The sequence below is a fragment of the Podarcis pityusensis genome (assembly GCF_964106645.2).
Source record: "Podarcis pityusensis genome assembly, chromosome: 5".
Taxonomy (NCBI): Eukaryota; Metazoa; Chordata; class Lepidosauria; order Squamata; family Lacertidae; genus Podarcis; species Podarcis pityusensis.
This window is the reverse complement of record NC_138032.1, coordinates 51,792,584-51,809,811: the sequence shown is the minus strand read 5'-3', so window position 1 is coordinate 51,809,811 and position 17,228 is coordinate 51,792,584. Positions and strand designations below refer to the sequence as shown.

At 40.8% G+C, this 17,228-nt stretch overlaps 1 protein-coding gene across 3 annotated transcripts in view; it reads left to right on the top strand.

The window, feature by feature from the left end:
* Positions 1-17,228, top strand: part of SHTN1 (shootin 1) — a 73,847-nt gene that overhangs the window by 5,178 nt on the left and 51,441 nt on the right. For all 3 annotated transcript variants that reach the window (XM_081005250.1, XM_081005251.1, XM_081005252.1), the window contains exons 2-4: positions 1,093-1,145; positions 7,096-7,156; positions 16,151-16,245. In XM_081005250.1, the coding sequence (XP_080861376.1) occupies positions 1,093-1,145; positions 7,096-7,156; positions 16,151-16,245 (209 nt within the window). The remainder of the gene's footprint in view (positions 1-1,092; positions 1,146-7,095; positions 7,157-16,150; positions 16,246-17,228) is intronic.

Genomic DNA, 17,228 nt, shown 5'->3' with positions numbered 1-17,228 from the left:
ATATTTTCCCCTTGACTTGAATGTTGGCTGAATTGTTTGTATTTTCTATGGTTTTACTTCTGGTTTTAGATATTAGCGTATGTGGCCCAGAGACCTCTTGTATAAGATAACAAATAAATATAATAACTAAATATCTGCAATTTCTATGCAAGATTGCTTTTAAATGCTGCTTTTGTTTGTTATTAGTTTTAGTGTTTCTCTAAAAAATTTTTGTTGATGTAAAGCTCTCCTGGGAACATATCTAAATGTTATACATTATAAATGTTATAATAAATAAGCACATGACTTGCAACTGGACATGTGAACTGAACCTGCTAAAAAGCATTTTGTTTGTGGTAACAATATCAAAGTTATCTTGTATAGTGTCATAACTGTGGCAGTGTGTGTGATGTTGTGTGAACCATCCTACAGTTATGCACCGCTATGCACACCTTGTGGGGAAAATTAGAAATCAGTAATTAAAATTAAGTTGAGGCTATAAAGTCAAAACACCATTGGTGTTGCAGTTACTGAAGATCTAACTTCACTCATGATCTGATTATACCAGCTAGTTTGATTGTGAGAGAACATGAAGTTCAGTAATGCACAATTACGTAATAAAGGATATATTCTGCGTGAATAACAAAATGACTGGATACATAGCATCCTAAATCTAATTGTGAAGCTGTGGTCATAAAGCAAAAAATGTGTGCAACTCTGCTAGTTCTTGCCTTTTCATTACTGTTTATCATCTTTCCTTCCAAGCATCTTCTTTCCCATCCTTCATTTGTATCATCATTTCATGTATCACTGTTCCTGGAGAAGCCAGACTGAAATCTAATGCAATTATTTTAAATGATTTACATTTGGGAAATAATTTTTTTAAGTCTTTTAATTGCTCAGATTATGTCTGTGATGATTCTATGATACTACCTGAACAGTCTTTTAAAGTCCTGTATAAATGCTATGTGTTATTCCAGTGAACAAAGTGATCTTTATTATAGACTTGCAACATGATGTTTGCAGCTGTAAAGTTTATGGATGTGTGAAAGTTAATGAGATTTCTATGAAGAGCACCACCAAGATAACTTTTTATGTATCTTGTTTTTGTAGCTATTGGTGAATATGAAGATCTAAGAGCAGAAAATAAGAAAACAAAAGAAGAGGTTTGTACTTGTTTTCATGTGATATAAAATATTGTGTAACTATTGATTTTGATGGACCTTGGCACAATTGGCATTTCCCCTTACAAATATTTTATCCATATGAGGAAGTATTTGCAGCAACTTCCATAACCATAGTAGTACTTTGATACCACTGTAATGGTGGAAATTACTGGTATGTATATCTGTGTATCACCAGTTTGCTTAGTAATTTTGTCCTTTATTTACTTATTTGATTTATACCTGCCTTCCACAAAAGGAGCCCAGAGCAGCAGCACTAAAACAGTAGTATTAAAAAAATTCTAAAAACAGTTTTAAAATATTATTTTAAAGCATTCACATTCTCTCAGTCAATGATTTCTTTTTGCCAGATTCAATGTTGTTCAGCCATCAAATACCTGGCTAAACAGGAATGCTTTTAAATTCCTCTTAAAAGTCAGTAATGAGAGAGACAGATGTACCTCTTCAGGGAGCCACCACATATAAGGCCCTGTCATGAGCCAATGCCAACCAGCAGCTCCCAGCAGTGGCACAGTGTATAGTCATACTGTATATGTATATCCCAGTGACTAACAAGGCCATAAACGTCTACTTAGAAGTAAGCCCCATTAAGTTCAGTGGGACTTTCTCCCAGGTAAGTGTATCTTGGATTGCAGCCATAGACTGATAAAAATGAGAACTGCCAAACTTGATATGTTGATATAAGAGAATTCTCATTGTAGTTAGCTATAGTTGACATTGCCCGTATTTAGTTCAGATAAGAGAATTTCTCATGCAAGTTTTCGGCAGAAACCAATAACAAAACTACTTCCTTATTTACACAGTAATTTCAGACTGTCACCACCACCACAATGTGCCTCTTAGATCATGATTCCTATCCTATCCTGGCCTGGATGCGTTTGCAAGCCGGAGCACACACTACAATCATTTTCTTCTCCTGCCTGTTGGAGGTGCAAAGCAAAAACAAATATCAGGTTTCTTGCAAATTCCTCCCTACCCTCACACACAAAGAAATGGGAAGAAACCTAGTGCTCATGGTGGTTACTACAGCAAGTGAAACAGTGAACTATGTGGAATGACTCCCATCACCATTCCTCCCCTCCATCTGAACCCAGTGCCCTCGTCTAATTTAGTGGGAAGGTCTGTAGCTCATTGGGAGAACATCTCCTTTTATGCAGAAGATCCCCAGCATCTACTGGTAGGCTGGGAAAGACTCCAGTCTTGAAATGTTGCAGAGCAACCTTCAGTCAGTGTAGACAGTACTGAACTGGATGGGCCATTGGTCTGAATGAGTATAAGGCAGCCTCCAACATTCCATTCCTAAAAGATGGTCTAAAGTTGCTTGTAGATTGGATGACTGTGAATAAATAGAAGCTTAATTTGGACAGGATGAAGAAATAGCTCATGGTGAGTGGTCCCAACGCTTGGGGAGTGATGGAAATACCCGTCCTAAATAGGATCACACTCACCCAGAAGGGGCAGGTTGGCAGCTTGGGAGTGCTTCTGGTAGATGTCCATGCCAAGACAGTGTCCACAATCACGTTTTATCATATTCTCTTGATTCGTGAACCACACCCCTTCTTAGACGAGAGGAATTTGGTTGAGCATCCCTGGTTTGTAGTCTAAATGTGAAGTGCTGTTTCTTTTAAGCTGTGATCCTATACCCACTTTACTGGTAATGAGCTTTGCTGAGCTTAATGGGACTTAAGTGAGTAGACATGTCAAGGATGGCACTGGTTTAGGTCTGGCACCCTTGAGGAAGCATCTTCTCCCATACGTACTCTATTGCCTTTCGAGATCCATTACTTGATGGGCCATCAGAATATTAACACCCATAAAGCAAGTTTCCCCTGTGGTCTCCCAAAGTTGTGACAGCTGAGGAAAGAATTTGAGAGCTCGTCTTTTTTTGATCAGTTTAAATATTTTTCTTTCTTTTTAAACAGGCTTTAAGTTAATGTGACTTGATACTATTGAGGCTTTTATTGCTTTTATTGCTGCTGTTGGGTTTTTCCATTTACTGTTTTTGTGATTGCCTTTATTGTGTTGTGAAACTTGTACTGAAAGGTGGGCAGTTAATGAATAATTGTTTGACCAACAATGCCAGTAGGTGGATCTTGCTGCGCTCCCCCTTGCCTTTACTGATGCATCGTGGTTGGGGCTTTCCATGGTTGTGGGTTTTGTTATCGCAGCTTCCTAATTCATAATAATTCTGTTTCCTGTACTCTGTTTACATGCCATGATAAGCCATAAACCTTGGCTTACCACCAACAGGCACTTTGCTCAAGCACACTGTTGAATTGTTCCTGTGTCACTCCACCCTTCATGGAGCTGGGAGCAACAAACCACAAGCCTTGGTTTACTGCAGGGTTTGAAAGGCTGTCAGGAGACATTCTTCGCTTTGAAGGAGGCCATCATCTGAAGGGTCATCCAGTCCTGGTCCAGTTTAAGATAAGCTCTACAAGAAGGGAGAGGGCCTTGAAGTTGTCCATTATCAGTTGGCACCTGGACAGAATGCACTATATTTCTGTTTGAATTACAAATTTGCACCTGTAAATATAAATTAGCATATGCAAAGGCCTTTTGTGTGATGAATTCTTTTGGCAGTAAGGGGCTACCCTAGACTAGTGTACTAATTCCATCAGTAATGTCGCAGATAAAACTATGAGAAGAGGCTACAGTGTTGTGTAGTCCTCTCCCCACTTTCCAGCTCGAAACAACTTCTTGTAGACTGCAGTACACCCCTACATCATCAAGACTTAATGATCGTCAACACTAACCAGAATTGCTATCTGAATCAGGTTTTGAAATTGATGCAGATTTGCACTCCCTAGCTGAGACGGAACCTGATACGAGTCATTGATGTAATGCTTTGCCATGGTTAAGGCTGACAAGGGAACGTTGGAGGAAATTCATGTTGCAGAGGTTGGGAAGTGAATGGACATGATTGTGACTAGCTCCTGATCTTTTAACAACGGTTAAGAAAACAGTGGCGTTAACATCTGCACTGAGACAAATTTTAAGAGAGTCAGAATAATAAGTCATTGGTTTTTTTTTTTTGCACATTGCATGTTTTTGTTCATGGAAACAACCAGTTTCTGTTGCTATAAAGCTATACATTTGTACTGGTTCCTTTTCTTTATTTCCACTCACAGTCTTCTTCCCATAAAGTAAATACAACATGCTATTGATTTACTGCAAAACTATCCATATATTCAAGCCTCTGAGTCTGATCAATGTGAACCACTGACATGAATATTTCGTCTTCTCTTCCATACCCTAAGAGGGTTTGTTTTTTTGTGGATGTTTTCATGTGTTAATATTAGAGAAAAGAATACTACTTTGGAGGCAGGGGCAGCTGGTACCTCCAGAATTGCTGTCCTTGACCATTCATTTGCATTCTAAGACATAAAGGGCTTCTTTTTTAATATATTAAAAAACATGGTAGGCCTGCCCTGTTGTGGCAGGCATATCTGGTTTTTCAGTGAGACATTTTAATTCTATCTTCTCCCACTGTTGCTTATCATTTTGTTTTATTTCAATGAATGGATATGCAGGCTGCAGTCCTGAAATTTCAGTAGAATTTGGATTTTGCTAGGTTGAAATAACAGCTAACGTTTCCCAAACTCAAGTCTTTTTATGACAGTTACCTTTCTATAACAATGCCTTGAAAAGCTGCATTGTGATATGGGAGATCTGTTATTTTCCACGTTGTCTTTCACTGGCCTGCCAGTAAGAACTACGAGGCTTGTGGGTGCTAGGGGCAGGGCCTTTTCAGTAATGGCCCCACACTTTTGGAACTCCCCACCCAGGGAAATTTGTATGGCTTCATCATTGCTTGTTATTATTCCCTAAAATGTGCATAGTTAATGGCATGTGTCAAAAGAATGACTACTGGTGTCTATTAACTGATTTTTAGTTTAATTAGTGTGTGTGTTTAAAATTGTAAGCCTCCCAGGTGACCTGTTTAGTGGAGAAGGGGAAGAACTTTAGAAGGTTGTTTGCCAAACAGCTCTCTGAAGTGCCTGCCCCTTCCATTAAAGACAGGTGCAGTAAGGTTTAATAGAAGGGGAGGAGGTGCTTCAAATAACAGTTTGACAAACTTCTCTCTGAAGCCCCTCCCTTTCCTTTGGAGGGGATAGGGAGGTTTGTGAGAGCTGTGAGGGGGTGAATGTTGTGTAAAGGGAGGAGGGGTTGGCCAGGTGATAGGAAAGGGCACTGGCTAAGGAGATGGTGAGTTGGCAGAGTTGGTGAGCAGAGCAAGCAGGGTCAGGAATCCTTTGTTAATAAATAAATAAAGGTAAAAGAACATAGGAGCATGGTTCAATCAAATTTGGAAGTTGCATGGTGGAGAGAGGATAGACATTTCTCCACATTAGTATTCCAATCAGCTTCTCCCACCCCCCACACCAAACAAAGGCTGCTGTTTTTCTGGTGCACCCCCCCCCCCCCGGTAAGGCAAGTATCAGTCAGTATAAGTGGTGTGATTTATATTGTGGAAACTTGCACGTGGCAACGTGTTTTGCCTGCAGAATGGCCTTGATCCAGTTCAGCCCCCTTCCCCTATAGCTGCTTATAACTTAAAAGAAATAAGAGAGGCTGATCACAGATCTCCTGCATCACATCTTGCTTGATTTTTAACCCTTAGTGTCTCCTGTTTGTGCACATACCATATATGTGTAGGGGAAGCAGATCATGTTGCTGGTCCTGCCCTGTCCTCTTTACATTTGTCAGAAGGTGAGCATGGGACTTCTGACACATGTAGAAGTCAGGAGTAGGCTAGTAGGCTGGTCCCCTTCTAGTAGGCTGGTCCCCTTCCTCTTTCACTTGATCAGTATATATGCACATAGAAGGTGAGGATAGGTCTCTACTGCCTGATTTGTTTACCCATTCAAGGGATTAGTTGAACTTTGAAAGAAAAGGTGAGATACCCTAGGACAATTAGTCATTCTTGAATAGCTTATAACTGACTGAATAGATGTCATTCAAATGAAAGCAGGGTCATGGCATGCTAAGGTGGGTGTAATACTTTGTGATTACAAGTAATGGGTGTAGAGGGAGGAGGACTGAATCACCCAAGAATTTGTCTCTGTGGGCAAGGAAGGCTTGTAACAGCAATTCTTAACCATCCAAGTTTGATGAGTCTGAGCATCTGTGATTATATAAACAAGCCCTAGAGCAGTGGAAGAATATGCTTTTTAAGGACTGTACAAGAATCCCCTTGTTGTGCTTTGTGGCCCTGAATCAGGGCTACACATCCCACCCTGGATTCTTCTGCACAACAGTTGAGCGGGTGTGCATTAAAAACTTTTTGAAAAGGTTTGGATGCACATCACCATGCAGGATCAGGTCCTCTTGCTTAACTAAGCAGGAGCATCCGATCCTGCATGGTGCTGGCTGATCCTCCTTCATGAGTGATTTCCCTGCACATAAAGGAAGCTGCTCAAGAAAAGGTGACCAGCACCATGCAGGATCAGATCCTTCCACTTGACATTTGTTAGGAGGAAGAATCCAACCCGGCTTAGTGCTTCTTCATAAGTGGCTTTCCTTACTCCACTTACACTAGCTGTGGGAAAGGAATTTCCTCTGAGATAAGAGCTGTTGAAGCTGTAATATTAAGGTGGAACGTTAAGTTGGGAAATATCAAGGTAGTCTGAGCTGCTAATAACATCTTTAGAGGAAACCTGTCCATTTTAACTTGCATGTCCTCTCCGCAATTGATGGTGCAGCTTATGAATCTTGTCATTTGAACCTTGACGCTTTTTGTACTGGAGTTTAAAAACCAAAAGCAGGAATTGGCTCCAAATTACCATTTGCCTTTCTTTAAAATTTAGTTTTAAGTTAAATCTGCACTTTTAGCTTTACCCTAATTCCTGATTGTTGTTTTGCTTTCTGTTGATTGTGGAAGTTGATTTAATTATTTAAATTCTGAAAATGCCATTGTATCTTCCGGCAGTGTGACAAAATCAAGCAGCAGAGAGATGAAGCAGTCAAGCAGTTGGAAGAGATTCAGAAAAGTAAGTAGTGTTTTCCAAAGGAATAAGGGTTCTTTGCTAACAGATTTATGTTGTGTTGTGACTCAGATCTAACTTTTGGAAATCTGTACAGTAATTCAGTTACTCTGGGGTTTTATCCTCACAGGTTTTTAAAAATTATTTTTTCATTTTCAGATTTAGCAAGGAAAGAAAAAAGAGAAAAAGAAAAAAGAGAAATTGAAATTTAAAAAGAGAGTGAAGATTAGTAATAATAATGTACAAAAATGCTACTAATAACAGTAGTCCAATTAAACAGAGTAAAATACATTACACAGAATGATTATTAAAATCAGACATTCTGTCAGATAAGAGTTTGCTCCCCTGAGGAATTCAACTTACCATCCCTGCAAACTTTTCTCCTTACTTGTCCCCTAATAAAAAGTTAATCAGGTACCCAGTCGATCTCTCAACTGGGAGATTTAAATCTTTGAACAAGGCTGCTCTTAAGTCCTTGTGGATTGGGCAAACCAGTAAGTAGTGTGGTACTGACTAGGTGCGATATGCTTGGCCCAGGGGTGCCAACTTAAAATACATTTTTGGGGGGTGGGAGGAGGTGGTAAGCCCTGCTGCACATAATTGATCACATGACACAGTGCACACACACCATTTGACCTTGGCCCCTAGGAGTTGGCTCCTATGGCTTGGCCCCACAAAGAAACGGGTAACTTGGAGGAGGTGATCTTTGTTTTTGGTTTGCATTACCATCTCTGCTTCTTTAAGGTCATGCTCAGGAATGGGCAATGCTAATATTCTCATTGCCTTGGGCCAGGTTTTAGTGAGGGGTAGCAACAGTGGGATAGACTTGCCCACTTCTGCCTTCTCTGAAGCCTATTGTAAGACCCCTTTGTGTCCCACAATTCCTTTGGCACATACAGAGAATTCGAGAAAGGGGGTCACTTTCTCCCCACTTTGCATCATATTCTTTCCCTCCTCAAAATACAACATGAAGTAGTCCTAATAGTCCTCTTGTGGGATTTCCATTTCCCTATTGTAGCTGGTAAAATTTTCCAGATGTTGAACCGCCACGAAAATGTGTAGGAATGAAAGCAAAAGCTGAGACAGGTTGAGAGGCAGTTTTATGGCAGTTCCTTGAAATTATCCTTTCTCTCTACCCACAAAAAATGCGGAAGATAAAGCTTGACAAGGATGACCTTTTCTGGCACATTAGGCACAAGGATGACCTTTTCTGGCACATTAGGCACAAAGTTTTTCCTAGCAGGGATTCTGCCACCCCTCCCCTGCTTAAATGCCTCATGAGAAGCATAAGTTGATGGAACTGCAGTTATGAGAAAGATTTTATTGTATAAGTTTTAAAGGTAATTGTAGAGCTTTGAAAGCATCATTTACTTTGTTCTAAATAGGAAGCAAGCTGCATATTTTTTTTTCAAAAAAGTTATCGTAGGGCACAAAGGCTGTTAAAAGTAGGCAGGCATTCAAGTGGTATAGTTCTCCCTGTCACAAAGATGCAGCAATGAGGAATTTCTGCCTGTTTTGCGGACTTTTGAAAACAATAAACACTGTTTTTGTGATGTAATGCCAAAAACATATGTCAATATGCTTTCTAGGCACTTGCAACTTCATAGAAAACCTACATTTCAGTTCTGACATGGTGAAGGCATCACCAGTTCCATTTACATTTTCTAGTCAAAGAATCACTTCTGTTTACTGTCTTAATGCAATCTTCCTTCCTTCCTTCCTTCCTTCCTTCCTTCCTTCCTCTTTCTTTCTTTCTTTCTTTCTTTCTTTCTTTCATATCTGTATAGGGGAATGAAATATTCCTTTAAATGCTTCCATTTGGATAGCATTACTTGGGTTGAAAAGTGGCAGGAGTATTTGTTTTCCAAAAGACTTATTCTTTTATAAATAAAATTACTTGAAACGAATACACTAAATGCCAGCTTTTGCCTCCTTACTTTCAACATTTGTCAACTGCTGAAGTATTGTTATTTTTCAATTTTTGGAATACCCAGAATGCTAGCCCAGGGGCTGATAGACAGAGAACATCTTCTTTAGTTCAAAGAATTGCAAGGAAAGGAAATCTCTGCCCTTGCCTTCTTTTATTTACATTTTACGTTTATTCATGTGTGCTTTTGCTATTCTTGCCCACATATGGAGGGTTCTAATTGGAACTGGCTGTGACGGCTGTGTGGAACTCTTCCTTTGAATATCTCTGTGGTGGGAAATGGGGTGGGGACCCAAATTCAATATATTGGAGAAGGCTTGTTTGCTTTACTGTCTAAGGCTCAGGCTGCTAACTTCTTTATGAAGGATCAAGCACATCTACATAACCAAATTTAAAGTGGGTATGATGATGTCTCCCACTGGCGCAAGGAATAAATATGCTAACAACTCTCCCCACCCCCACCCCCTCCACCAAATATCCAGTTTTCCCTCTTGTGTGATAATGGTTCTATTGATGCCATGTGGTGTCTGGAGGTAACAAAGCACAGCTAATGGGAGTGGAAAGCCCTCCCGTGAATAGCTTCTCAAGAGAGGAGATGACAACAGTATTGCAGCCTGTTATGTTAGGTCTCTGTCACCATAGTATGTTTTGTTGCAGTATTAGGCATTAGCAATAGAGGGCTAAAAGAAAGAACCTGCACCTCATACATAGATGACAAAGAAATTTACACGGCTGGGGTTTGCGTTGGTTCATAAATGCAGTAGAAAAACCTCCAGTGAAATAGTCCTAAACTTTAAACTATTTTGAAATAATCTGGTGGAGTGGCTATATGTTGAGGGGGGAAAAGGCCTAAGAAGTCAAATTCCTGTGAAAAGAAGTGGAAGGAATAGGGCAGGCACACACAGGCACCTTGTGACTTGTTAATATGTGCTAGTGATACTGGGAATTCAAGAGCCTGGCAGAAAATGTCAAGGAGTGGAGTCTTAAAATTTGAAAGTAATATTTGCTCTTGTAAAATGCCGTGGGTTTTCCTTTATCTTCCTTTTCATGTGCTTCACCCCCTCCCTTTTTTAAAAAAAGAAAGGGGGGAAAAAGACATACCTTGTAAACATAGCGATAAAATGCCAGGAATATTAGGATTTTACAGCAATAATGGAGCCCATTATTTAAACGACAATATAAAAGGCAATTATTTTGATGAAGAGCTACACGGGCTTTGTGTCTGTGAATAAACTTGGCCTGCGCTCAGCTTCTATTTGTTCTCCCGGCATAAACACATATTGTGCGTGATTCCTGTTTAATGGGGCCCAGTCTGTATGCCAAGCAGCTGCATTTTAGGCCCTATAGCGTGATTTCATAGCTCTCTGAAAATTGGTTCTATTCAGCAGAAGAGATAGGAGGTGGTGGTAGGGGGGGGGAAGCTTCAACACACAATCATTTCTTTTCAATTGGAGCCAGAAAGGTTGATGACAACATGACCATTGTGTGATAATGATAAGACCACTAAGGATCTGTACTTCTCATCAAGGCTTTCACACAACAGCAGATACAATTTAATTCACTGCTCTGTCAGCAGTGCTGATACCATTATGCCGTCTGTCTCCACAGTTATAATCACTGTCCTCCGAGAAATGCAGTTGAAATGATCTTGAGCAGTCAAAGAAACTCTCAATTAAGGCTGCCACTTTCAATGTGTCAGATTGTGTCTTATGCACTTGGTACAATTTTCACTTCCAATCCTGTTTATTTACAATGTCGGCCAGTAATTACGCTTAACATGTCATTTAGTGAGGGTGCCCCTGCCAAGGAGATTGTTGGGTGCTGCAGTGCCATTGAGGGGGAGTTTCTTGCAGTCAATGCCATCAGCGGCTTTTAGTCCCTGATGGGATGCGGTAGTAATGTTGATAATGCAAGTATCACGCTCATCAAGTCATAATTAGATGCCACTCAAATGTGCCACTTGTAATAACAGTGTTGATTCATGTTTTCTCGGCGACTGCAACTACTAATTAGTTAAGTGGTTTTTGGTTGGCCTGCATTTGCTGCATATTATTATTACCCCTGAAAAAATGTTGAGGTTGGAGAGGTTTTTGGCCACTTAGTGTTGCTTTATGAATTTTAATATCAGCATAATAAGAACTTTGGACAGTCTTAGGAAGGGGGGTGTATGTATGTGTGTATATATATGTGTGTGTGTGTGTTCAGATACATTTTACCTTTGGAATTTAATCATAATTGCAGGTTAACTAATCTTTAAATGAACCATGAGGTCTTAAAAAAAAACCCCTTTATATTTTACATGAAAAATCTAGTTAATTTTCACCTCCTACCATTAATGTAAAGTGACTCTTTTTTTTAAATGCACTACTCCTACCATTTAATGTAAAAGGAATCAGAACTTTCTTGGCTAACTTTATGAAACAACAAAGCAGCTTTTTGGACAAATGCCATGTAATCACTTTTTCTTTTCTTTTGACAGTGGACAGATGTCACAACTTGGTGACACATTAGCAATAGCTTATTTTTGCTGTTTGTTGTGATTCTTCAGGTTGGAATGCATTCTACGCTACCATACATCCGGGTACCAAACCTGAACTACCTGGTCTGTGTATCTGCATAATACACACTGGGTGAAATTCAGTGGCGTCTATGTATGGACAAAACGGACATCTGCTTGCACAATGGGACTTCCCTTTCCTCTTCTCCCCAGTGCAGCTCCCTGAAGCTGGGGGTGCAGAAGCCAGCTCACACAATGTTGAATTTTTCCCACATTTCCAAATGTACATTTTACACATTGAATTATACATGTAAAACCTGTTTTGTGTACACTTAGAAAATTGTAATGTGCCAGGTTGATGTGGTAGAAGACTACAAAATACCTTCTTTAGCAGGATCCAACCTATGTTCTTTGCTTTCTTGGCTCAACATCTTTAGATTTCTAGGACATTGAAGTTGGTTTTCCATGCAGCCTGATCCTATATGTGTTTATTCAGAAGTGATTTGCACTGAGCTCAAAGGAGCTTCCTCCCAAGTAAGTAGGATTGTGGCCTAAGAGAGGTTGGCTGATGACCATTTGTTTTATTATTCTTGCCTTCCACTGCAGCATGTGGCAGAGATTATTTGCGGCATTTCCCCACGCTTTGCTCAACTCATTCCATTTTCTGACAGTATGTCTGCAGCGCATGCAGTGCTTACTCCTGTTCTTGGCTTATGACATGCTGCCAAATAGGTAGCCTGGGTTGACCTAATAGAAGATAAACCTCTTAAAGTACAGGGCTTCTGTGTTCTTTTGATTATTGGATCCCAGGGCTGAGTATTTCCCTTGGTGTCTCTGTGTTTCTACCTCATCTACATGGGAAACTACTGCCATGTGTTGGTTTTCTAGGCCCAGCTATAACAACACATCTAGGCTCTTGCGGTGTGTCTATGTATATCTCCTTCGGTTAAGGCTGTTTTCTTTCATCTCTCTGGTGGTACAGTGCCAGATGCTGACAGAACACGAAACATAAATAACAATTATAGCAAACAAGAGGGAGAAAGCCATTGGCTTCTTATTCATTTTCGAGCCATCGCTCACAGCACTGTTTCCCCACCACCACCAATAAAGCCCCAAAAGGCTTGGATTCATGTGTGAAAGAATCATAAAACTGTGCTTCTTAAATTGTGGTGCCCAGAATTGGACACACTACTCCAGGTGTGGTCTGACCATGGCGGAATAGAGTGGGAAGAAAATACATCAACTCTAGTATCCCATAACGATAGACAGTACACATAAGAAGAGCACTGCAGGATCAGGCTGGTGACCCTGTGGGAAACCCGTAAGCAAGACATGAAAGCAGGACTTGTGATTCCCAGCAACAGATATTCACAACTTCATAACAATATCATTTATATGCAGTTGGGTAACTGTCCTACAACTGGAGGCTGCTTTTATTCTGAAGTTTTCTCATTTGGTTTAGAAGATGAGACAGTGAGACTTCTGTATTCAAGGCGGAGATGTCAAGGTTATAGCTCTGCCCTTGGGCATATACAAGGGCAATCTAATGCATTCCTACTTGGGAATAGGTCCTACTAAATGCAGTGAGTTGCATTCAACCTAGTGCATGCCCCCTAAATCTGTTCTGCGGGGTTTCCACAACCTTCCCAAGCGGATTTGGGGATGCCGCAGGACAAGGAGAGGGTGAAAGCTCTAGTACATAAACTGTTCTGCTTGCACATTTTTAAAGTTAAATACCGTATTTTTCCATGTATAAGATGCACCCGTGTATAAGACAACCCCTATTTTTTAAACCCAAAATTAAGAAATTAACTTGTTTAGCTTTTTGGGGGGTTGAGGGAGGTCACTATCGCCAATCGCTCACACGCCTTCCCGCCACTGCCAATCGCTTGCCACAGCCACTGCTTATTGCACACCTCACCACAGCCACCAATTGTCCGCCCAGTTGCCGCCACCAACAGCCCACCCACCCACTTTCCGCAACCGCCAATCGCCTGCCCAATCTCCTGCTTGCTGCTGCCATTAATGGCACCCCCCCTGCATTCATTATCTGTGTATAAGCCGACACCCAATTTTTGTCAATTTTAAAAAAAAATTTTTAGCAAAAAGCATTGTCTTATACACGGAAAAATACGGTACCACCCGGTGGAACTCCTTATTGCGATGTAAATTGGATGGCGGTGACGGCAGTTGTTTGTTTAAATATTTATACCCAACTCTCCATTTAAAAAATGCTCATGGCAGCTTGCAATAAATTTGGAAACAAAATTTCACCGAAGAGTTAAAGAATTCTTAAAGGCACTTAGAAAGGTTATCTTTAATGCCTCAAAATAACTTAAGCAATTTTATCAAATATGTGTAAAATATCATAGATAGTAATGGGAAGTCAGGTTACAGATCCAGCAGTCTGGCCAGAAATATGGGTGCTTTTGAAGAATAGTCATGTGTGACCTTCTATGCCAAAGCTTCAATCTCCAAAGTAAGGCTGGAAGAGAACCAGAAGCAGCTGTCTTTCCATTGCTTTCCTGGCATCCCAACACTGTCGCTGCCACTTATGGACGGAGTGAGGGGTGGGGAGCTCAGTGTGGTGCAGTGCTTAGTGGCAGGAGTTTTGGTTGGCTGCATAGCAGCCACACCTCACCCCCCCCCACCATCTCTCTTGGTAAGCAGCAGTGTTGAGATGCTGGGAGGGCAACACAGCCCACCCGCTCTGTGCCACTGGCCACTCCTAGAGAGAACCCTGCCTGAAACCTCAGCAGGCTCAATGTAAACATTACTGAGCTAGATGGGCCAATGGTCTGACTTAGTGTAAGGCAGCCTCCTGTGTTATGTTCTTATGAAGGAAGAAAGTCCACTCTCACCAGTGTCACGCCTGAATCTTTGCATCTTGAAAATTCTGTTGCACCTTTCAGCCAGCTTTGGGGACTGGAATTAAGCCGTTTGGGACAGAGTTTAGGCTTTAGGAAATATTAAGCTTTGAAAAAATATATAGAAAGCTAAAAATGTACCATATTTTTCGCTCTATAAGACGCACCAGACTACAAGACGCACCTAGTTTTTGGAGGAGGAAAACAAGAAAAAAAATATTCTGAATCTCAGAAGCCAGAACAGCAAGAGGGATCACTGTGCAGTGAAAGCAGCAATCCCTCTTGCTGTTCTGGCTCCTGGGATAGCTGTGCATCCTGCATTCGCTCCATAAGAAGCACACACATTTCCCCTTACTTTTTAGGAGGGAAAAAGTGAGTCTCATAGATAAAAAAATACGGTATTTAAAAACCTTTATTTATACAGTATACCTGAAGGAGCGTCTCCACCCCCATCGTTCAGCCTGGACACTGAGATCCAGCGCTGAGGGCCTTCTGCTGGTTCCCTCATTGCGAGAAGTGAGGCTACAGGGAACCAGACAGAGGGCCTTCTCGGTAGTGGCGCCCGCCCTGTGGAACGCCCTCCCATCAGATGTCAAAGAGATAAAAAACTACCTGACATTCAGAAGACATGTTAAGGCAGCCCTGTTCAGGGAAGTTTTTAATATGTAACGCTGTGCTGCTTGGACAAGTGAAACCGACTTGATTTTTAACACTTGATTGGGAGCCGCCCAGAGTGGCTGGGGAAACTCAGCCAGATGGGCAGGGTATAAATAATAAATTATTATTATAAATTATTATTATTATTTATAGAAAATAATTGTTTTCCCCGCCCTTCCAATTCCTACTGCGGTGTAGTAGTTCGACAGGGACCCGGGAGACACGGGTTCAAATCCCAACTTGGCCATGTAGCTTGGGCCTCGTCACTGTCTCTCCGCCTAATCGACCTCACAGGGTTGTTGTGATGATAAAATTGGGGTGGGGGAGAACCATGTGTGCCAGTTTTGAGTGCTTGGAGGAAAGTTGGGATATAAATGAAATCATAACAACAACAACAATTAGGATGATAAAAATTAGTTTGAAATTATTTTTGTGTTTGCTGTAATATAAGCTATAGGAAGTGGGAAGAGGTAAGTAAGAAAATGTGATTGTTATAAGAATGGAAGGCATGAGTTTTGAAGGGGTGGTGATTTTGGGCAGGGAGGATGAAGGCAAGCATGCAGAAGTAGAGGTAAAGTAGAAGGACTAGAAATAATACAGAATGCACTTTGGGGAGAGGTGAAGCACTGGGAAAGAAGAGTTAATGTTTGGTAGGTTCTGTTAGGAATTTCAGACTGCAATCCAGTGCTCTCTCTCTTGGTAATAAGTCCCATTAAAACAGTGGGCCTTCCTTCCGAGCCAGTCTGATCAAACAGCCATAGGATGGGAATCCTGTTTCTCCTTGTATTCAAAACTTTGGAAATACTATGTATTATTTTTGACCTTAATGTTTAGTTCTTTTTTTAAAGCATTCATAAACATCTGGTCCTTTTATATATATGTTTTGCTTAATATGGATAAAGTGTTAGCTTTAAAGAAGTAGTTGATGTGGAAGTTGAATTAGATTTTCATAATCATAGGATGAATGATCTGAGTAAAATAAAAATCAGAGTGAGGGAAGGCTTGACTCATTAAACACTGTGTGAATCAAATATTTCCCCCTTATGCTTTAGTTTCTCACATGGTCATTGAGGAAGTGAGCTGCATACAGAGCCACCTTGAAATTGAGAAGACATGCCGTGAAAGTGCAGAAGCTCTGGCTACTAAGGTAAGAATATGTATTTTATTTTTCCTCTCTGTGGAACACCTAATCTGAGGGTTTATGAAACAATGATTCATCTTTGGCTGGTAAGCTTAGGTCGCATAACAATGATGCTGATCCTTTGTAGTCCACTTGGAAGGCCCAAGAAGCTGTAAGGTCAGCAGAGGAGACTGAAACCACAATCCTTTACACACTTATTTAGGAACAGAATGATTCCTGACCCCCCCCCCCCAGTAAATACGCAAAGGATTGCTCTCTAATGTTGAGATCCTGTGTACTGCTACTTGGCAGTGAGGCTCATGAAGAGTGAGGTTTAATATCTGAGTTAATATGCATTGTGGGCACATTCAAATGTGTAAGTTATTGTGTTAGATCCCCTGACTAAAGTGCTACTGCTTCTGTCCATTTCCTTTCCTTTCCTTTTCCTTCCTTTTAAAAATACACTGTTAAAAATTATTATTTTTTGCATAGTACTTAGGAGAGGATGCAGTTATGAAAACAACCTAACAGTGTACATCAGTTGCCCAAAGAGGTGTAAGAAGCCATGTCCAGACAAGCACATTCAGACATACGTTTTTCTTTCACACTGCAGTACCTATAGCATTATGGAACTGTGGCTTTTTAACCAAGACACCAGGATGTTGTGCTAAATTTCATTCTGTGTCACTACTCCCCCACACTTTCTGCGCATGTATGTGTCTGTTCCTGCACAATTCCCCCATGAGACCAACAGGAAAGAACTGTATGCCAGTATACCACCCCAAATTATGTCACCTGACTCCCTCAATTTTCTGGGTTTCTGGCTGGGTTTCTGTTTTTCCCCCTGGAACCAAGTAACACAGAATCAAGCACTAAATAGGTGCCATTAGTTTTCCAGTAGTGGCTTTTACATTGTGTGAAGGCTCAATTGTAATATGGAAATTAACAGTTAGGGAAATGTCAGGGAAATGGAATAAACAGGTGTGTGGATGCAGCCAGTATGTCTTGCA